Raw genomic sequence first — 6,407 nt, 5'->3', positions numbered from 1 at the left:
GGCCAGGAAGTGAAGAGTCTGCAGGGAAGCATAGTAACATAATTGACAGATATGTATGTCACGTTGTCTTAGGGAAAGTCTTTGCATTTTATATAGAATAACATTGATATCTGTGCTTTTCTGTTCCTACTGCATATACAGTATAAAGTAGAGTGAGCTTAACTTAGCAACACCGCGAAAAAACTTTACTGTAAGGTTATAAAGTTAATGTTATTTCCGTGGGACATGAATTCAATTCAATTCAATTCAATTTTATTTATATAGCGCCAATTCATAATTTACATTATCTCAAGGCACTTTACATTTAAAGGTCAAGGCCTTAAAACAATATTAACGTAGAGAAACCCAACAGTTCCCACAATGAGCAAGCACAGGCGACTGTGGAGAGGAAAAACTCCCTCATTAACAGGGAGAAACCTCTGGCAGAACCAGGCTCAATGTGGGCGGTCATCTGCCTCGACCGGTTGGGGTGAGGAAAGAAAAGGAAGGGGGAGGAAAGGAGAGATGGGTGGAAAGCGGGGGAGCCAAGAGAGAAATGAGGTGGAGAGAGAGAGACCGGGAACAATTGGGCACCATCAGTATCAAGGCTGACTATAATAATAACAATGTAGTGATCTACAATGGTGATGGTAGTCGTTTTTGTCCTGCAGCCAGAGTTATCTGAAACGAGAGAGAGAGAAGAGCCAGAGGGACTATGGGAGGACAAAGTGACACTTTGACATGATGACATGTTAAAATAATAAATAAATAAATAAACAGGTGTGGGGGGGCAGAGAGACAGAGGGAAGTGATGAAGTGCTCAGTGCATGATGGGAGTTCCCCCAGCTGTCTGCTGTGGTGCTGTCTAATAATGTTGCCTAAGGGGAGCATATATAAGGTGAAGAGTATTGGTCCAAGGACAGAACCTTGTGATGATGATTAGCTTGCATGTGCATTAGGGCTGGGCGATATATCGATATAAAAAATATATCGATATATTTTTAAATGCGATATGGAATTAGACCATATCGATATAGTTCAAATTTGCGCTGTGATCCTTGCTCCAGGCAAGCTGCTCACCCGGAGCTCTCTGCACTGCTCCCCGCGCCCCCGCCCCTCCTGTTTCATGCACACAGAGGGGAGGGGCCGGAACAGACACTCCGGCACTCTTAAAAAAACATGGAGGAAGCAACAACGTCTGCGGAGCATGCGAAGGGGGACTTGGTTTGTAAAAGAAAATGCAGTGGCTCAGTAATATGGAGATGGCTCGGATTCAAGGTATCAGATGAGCAACAAAAGTGCCATAAACAAGTTATAGCCAGGGGTGGAAGCACTACAAATCTTTTTCACCACCTAAAACAGTGGCACAAACTGCAGTACGAAGAGTGTGTGAAACTGCGCGCTGCAGAAGCCCCAGCCGCGAGCCGTCCACAACCCGAAAAAGCTCCATCCCCGAAACAAAGCTCACTGCGAGCTTCATTTTCCCGCACTGTGCCTTATGAAAAGAAAAGTGACATGTGGTGTACTATAACTAAAGCGGTGTCCTATCACATTGCTAAAGATATGGTCCCTATTGCAACTGTGAAACAAGTCGGATTTAAAAAGCTACTGAAAACTATGGACCCGAGATATGAGCTTCCCAGTCGCAACTATTTTGCACGAGAAGCACTGCCACAAATGTACAATGAAGTCAGACTGAGCCTTGCTGACCGGCTCGCTAACGTGACCCATTTTGCTTTGACCAGCGATATGTGGTCGAGCAGGACGTGTGGGCCGTACATGAGCGTGACAGTTCACTTCATTCAAGACTGGGAGATAAAAACAGTGTGTCTCCAGACAAGTTATTTCCCCCAGGATCACACTGGTGAGCATATAGCTGAGGCCCTACAGGACGCAATTGCAAGCTGGAAACTCCAAGAAAAGCATCTGGTTGCTATAACAACCGACAACGGGAGCAACATCGTCAAAGCGGTTGAGCTGAACAAGTGGCTGAGGATGCAGTGCTTCAGTCACAGATTACACCTGGCTATTGGTGAGTGCAGTGTTCTAAGGAGTATTCAGATTTTTTACTTTAAACAAAAACATATTAAAATGTTAGTTTTTCCTTATTTTCCTGTGTGTGTCTGTCTGCAACTTTCACACGTAGGCCTAAACAGTGTGGAGTTTTTACTGGAGTAGAAATATGAAGTAGCATTAAAAAATAGCATCCATTCTAAGAACAACAAGAACGAAACATGAGTAAATGTACATATAGTAAAGTCATCATTTATAAATTCTACAAAAATAATAATACATAAAAATCTCTTACAGGATTAAAATGCAGAAAATAAATGAATATAGTATTTGTTATTTATGTTTAGGACTGGTGTTGATTAAAAAAATAAACTATAAAACGAGAAAATAATATTAATGTAGAATAAATCTAAAGCTTGATTTTGGAAAGCACTTGGCTGTATGAGTGTGTTAAAGTGAAACCAGAGTTGAATTTCTCGCATAAACCCATTTAATTAATAGTTTTTTATGATTCTGACAGGACATGGCATGAATGACACGCGCGTCACTCGGGCCATTTCTCTGTGCAAGAGAGTTGTAAGCTGTTTTTCATACAGCTGGAAGAAAAGGAGACATCTTGCTGAAGTCCAGATTCAGCTGGGTCTGCCAAGTCACAAACTCATAACCGAGTCTGCCACACGCTGGGGGTCAAGGCAGCAGATGATAGAGAGAGTCCTGGAGCAGGAAGGAGCACTAGCCAAAGTCCTGTCTAGTGACATAAAGACCAGACACCTTGTCCCTACCTGGCAGGACTTAGAGGTCCTAGAAGCAGTCCAAAAGGTCCTGAAACCTCTCCAGGACTTTACCGATGCTTTGTCAGGTGCGGAGTACATCACTCTATCATATGTGAAACCTGTGCTGCACCTTTTTAACGAAAGTCTCCTGGCATGTGAAGAGGGTGATAGCGAGCTTCGCAAATCGATCAAGACCAGCATTGTTGAGTACCTCAACAGTAAGTATTCTGAACCAGCCACTACTGACCTACTGGAGATGGCTTCATTTGTGGATCCACGGTTCAGGACCACCTACATCCCAAGTGAAAAGGTCGATGCATTGAAGCACAGAGCTGTCTTGGAGGTGGAGACGCTACTGGCTGATCAGAGCAGCTGTCAGCAGCCTTACTTACGTGTGCCTACTGTGCCTGAGCCTGCAGATGGAGAAGCAGCAGCAGTGGCACCAAAAGCTAAGAAGACACTGGCAAGCTTCTTCAAGCAGCGCACAGCAACCACCACTGCACCAACCAAGAGGGGGGCTATTGAAAATGAACTGTCAAGTTACTTGCAGTCAGCAAGTGTGGAGAGTGACACTGATCCCCTCAAGTGGTGGAAGGATCATGAATTTGTCTTTCCAGCTCTGAGCCACCTGGCAAAAAAGTATCTCTTGGTACCAGCTAGCAGTTCACCCTCCGAAAGGGTTTTCAGCTGCAGTGGCAATATTGTGACCTGCCACAGAGCATCTCTGAAGCCAGATGCCGTTGACAGGCTGGTGTTTCTCGCACAAAATCTGTAAACTAAGGAGGACACGCTTGTCTGTATTCTAATGTCTACCTCAAGACAGCACTACTGTTTATGTTGTTTTTAAGTGAAAAAAGATGTTTAAAAACATTTTCCTTAAACTGAGCACTTTATTTTGTTCTTTCTTTATATATAAATGCTGCCCTTACTACGGCTAATGTTGATATTGTACTTTTCTCATAAAAGATTGGCCTATTTTTTTTTCATAGGCTATTTTTATTTAAGGTATTTTTTTACGGAGCTTTGATTTAAAAAAAAAAGGTACTCCTGTTGTTATACAGTATTTATGTTTACATTTTATAGTTATTTGAACAGCTGAGCATTTATTCATTCATTTGATTTTGCAACTGTTCACTGAAATAGCCGGTTTCAATAAAACTACCTGTGACATGTCATATTTGGCTTTGACTTTGACTGAACATTTGCCGTCACTTTGTAATAAAAATATCGGGATATATATCGTATATCGATATTCAGCCTAAATATATCGGGATATGACTTTTGGTCCATATCGCCCAGCCCTAATGTGCATGGAGGAGTCATTGTTAACGTTAACAAATTGGAATCTATCTGATAAATATGATTTAAACCAGTGTAGTGCTGTTCCTTTAATTCCTATATGTTGTTCTAATCTCTGTAGCAGAATCTTATGATCTATTGTGTCAAAGGCTGCACTAAGGTCCAACAAGACGAGGACAGAGACAAGTCCATCATCTGATGCCATAAGAAGGTCATTGGTGACTTTCAATAGTGCCGTTTCTGTGCTGTGATGGGTTCTAAATCCTGACTGAAATTTGACCAATAAACCGTTACTATCTAAGTAACCACACAGCTGGTTAGCAACGGCTTTTTCTAGGATTTTGGAAATGAAGGGCAGGTTGGATATGGGTCTATAGTTAGCTAAAACCTCTGGATCAAGCGTAGGCTTTTTAAGCAGAGGTTTAATAACGGCTACCTTAAAAGCCTGTGGTACGTAGCCGGTTAGCAAAGACATATTAATCTGATTTAAAATGGAACGGTCAATTAGGGGGAGGACTTCTTTAAAAAGTCTAGTTGGAACAGAGCCCAGCTGACAAGTAGTTGGTTTAGATGATGAAACTAACGAGGTCAGTTCAGGAAGATCAATAGAGTAAAATTTGTTTAGACATAAATCTGGTGCTATGGTTTCAGGACCAGACAATGTATCAGTGTTATTCACTGGGAGGAGGTGGTGGATTTTATCCCTGATGGTTGTAATTTTATTAGTGAAGAAGCTCATGAAGTCATTGCTTCTCAGATCTAGAGGAATAGATGGGTCAGTAGAGGTGTGACTTTCTGTCAGCCTGGCTACAGTGCTGAAGAGGAACCTGGGGTTGTTCCTATTTTCATCTATTAGTAATGAATAATAAGAGGTTCGGGCATTTCTAAGTGCTTTTTTGTAATTTATAAGGCTATTCTTCCAGGCTAGGTGGAAGTCTTGGTGATTGGTGGAACACCACTTCCTTTCTAGCTTCCGCAATGTCTGTTTTAGAACGCGCGTTTGGGAATTATACCATGGAGCTAATCTCCTCTGACTTACATTCTTCTTTTTTAATGGGGCGACAGCTTCAAGTGCTGTTTTTAGTGAGGCTGCAGTACTATTTACAAAGTTATCAACAAGTGTGGGAGTAAGGTCTTGATAATCTTCTTGTATAGTACTGACACATGGCTGAGAGGGAAGGGAAGAGGGGAGCAGTTCTTTAAATTTGTGAACAGTTTTGTCAGATAGACATCGACTATAGTAGAATTTCCGTTCAGAATTGACGTAATTAACAATTCTGAATTCAAATGTAAGTAAAAAATGGTCAGACAGAAGAGCGTTCTGTTGGAATAGTTATATTTTCTATGTCAATGCCATATGTCAGGGCAAGATCAAGAGTGTGATTCAGGCAGTGGGTCGGTTGATTCACATGTTGAGTGAAACCAATCAAGTCTATTATTGATTTAAATGCTGAACTAAGGCTGTCATTGGCAACATCTACATGAATATTGAAATCACCTGCTATAATGATCTGATCTGTTTTAAGATAATTGCATTTATCACTGCAGAAATCTTTTGTGATTTACCTCTAAACCTCTGATCAAATTATTATTATTATTGGGATCAGATGTTTTTTCCCTTCCCATAATCCCTTTTGGTCCAAAGTTCCAAAACTTTCAATACCAATTGTTTTTGTTCTCCTTTGCCTAATAGAACATGGAGATCAGAATTTGATACCTTTCCAGTCAGTCAATCTAAGCTACTGAGACAACACAGTGATTGAACACACAAGAAAGTGTTACTTACAGAGGTGAGGGAAGAGTTCAGAATCTTCCATTGATATGCATATATCAAATCCTCTAGTTACATCTACGCCTTGTGATGTTAAAATTAGCATATTACTCAATGAACACATCAAATCTCTACCAATAAAATCTATCAGCCAGCGTGGTGACAACAAAAATTTATGTTTAAAATTTCCTTAACCTCATTTTAACAAAACAATGGTACAGTGTATCTCTCTATATACTGTTCCCAGCTCCACCGCTACTCAATCACACTATGTGTATTGGTTCTCAGGACAATCCCTGATGTAATGTCCTGATTCACTTCAGTTAACCAAAATTCACACAATCCAGTACAAATATCCCTACATTTCTTTTTTCCTTCTAATTTGTCCTCACTAACTCGTTCCTCTCTAACTCTTTCCTCTCTAACTCTACGCTTACCATCACTTATTAACATATACTGAACATTAAGAAAAGAAAGTGGATTAGCATTATCCTTATCTTTCTTTCCTTTGCCAATGTTTAAACCCATTTCTCTAATAGGTTGTCTCAGCAGTTTTAACATAACTCTTATTT

The 6,407-nt window shown here is 40.8% G+C and overlaps 1 protein-coding gene across 1 annotated transcript; it reads left to right on the top strand.

Annotated features, from left to right (window-relative positions):
• The first annotated feature begins 663 nt into the window (after window positions 1–663).
• On the top strand, window positions 664–4,256 carry LOC138405190 (E3 SUMO-protein ligase ZBED1-like). Its single transcript, XM_069511884.1, has 2 exons — window positions 664–2,011; window positions 2,513–4,256. The coding sequence occupies exons 1-2, from the start codon at window positions 1,159–1,161 to the stop codon at window positions 3,538–3,540; spliced, it is 1,881 nt and encodes a 626-aa protein (XP_069367985.1). The 5' UTR covers window positions 664–1,158; the 3' UTR covers window positions 3,541–4,256.
• Window positions 4,257–6,407: the final 2,151 nt, after the last annotated feature.

The sequence above is a fragment of the Paralichthys olivaceus genome, chromosome 16 (genome assembly GCF_024713975.1).
Source record: "Paralichthys olivaceus isolate ysfri-2021 chromosome 16, ASM2471397v2, whole genome shotgun sequence".
Classification (NCBI taxonomy): Eukaryota; Metazoa; Chordata; class Actinopteri; order Pleuronectiformes; family Paralichthyidae; genus Paralichthys; species Paralichthys olivaceus.
The sequence above is the reverse complement of the archived record's forward strand: the minus strand, read 5'-3'. Positions and strand labels throughout refer to the sequence as shown.